General features: G+C 55.9%; 1 protein-coding gene across 1 annotated transcript in view; it reads right to left on the reverse strand.

The window, feature by feature from the left end:
• Positions 1-741, reverse strand: part of ACACB (acetyl-CoA carboxylase beta) — a 100,272-nt gene that overhangs the window by 13,894 nt on the left and 85,637 nt on the right. The window contains 1 exon segment of the mRNA XM_040619812.1: positions 42-152. Within this exon segment, the coding sequence (XP_040475746.1) occupies positions 42-152 (111 nt within the window).

Here is a 741-nt window from a genome sequence, read left to right on the forward strand (position 1 = left end):
GCCCCCCCCCCCCCCGCCCAGGCTCCTTCCCGATGGGTCACCTTGTTGAGAGCGCTGACTCCCGTCAGGATGATGTGAGAGTTCTCCACCTGGATCACTCGCTGACCCAGCCTCACCAAGTAGGCCCCGATCCCCACGGCTCGGCAAGTCACCTGTGGAGACGGGGGCCCCTCTGAATTCCCGAGGCAGGCGTGCACCGCTCCCCACAGCGGGGGGGACAGGCCAGGAACCCACCGGGGCACACATGGAAGCCACGGCCTGGCCAGCGGCGACCTGACTGGTAACCAACCAGCACGGGCACAAGCCAGGTCTTCAGGCTCACCTGACCCTGGCTTCCAGAAAGAATGTGGTTAACAAAGAGGAATGTGGTGAGGACAGACAGCAGATACGGAATGTGCTGGTTCTTGCTCCGCCCAAGGCCCAGCTCTTCTGTATAGCTCCGTGGAGCCACGGCAGCCTCTCACACAGCCAAAGGATGTCCAGGCGCCAGGGAATAGCTGGGGAAGTCGGACTGAGATCTGTACCAAGGCGAGGGCACTGTGCCAACGTCAATGCCTTGGCCTTGATGATGTCCTGTGGTTATGTAGGATGTTGTCATTGTGGAAGCTGAATGAGGGGGTAGGGGACCTCTCTATACTGTCTTGTAACTTCTGGTGGGTTGTAAACTATTTCAAAATTATACATATATATGTATGTATCATTACATATCACATGTAATTAAGATACATGTATGATACATAT

Source organism: Ursus maritimus, unplaced genomic scaffold (assembly GCF_017311325.1).
Source record: "Ursus maritimus isolate PB19 unplaced genomic scaffold, ASM1731132v1 scaffold_33, whole genome shotgun sequence".
NCBI classification, from domain to species: domain Eukaryota; kingdom Metazoa; phylum Chordata; class Mammalia; order Carnivora; family Ursidae; genus Ursus; species Ursus maritimus.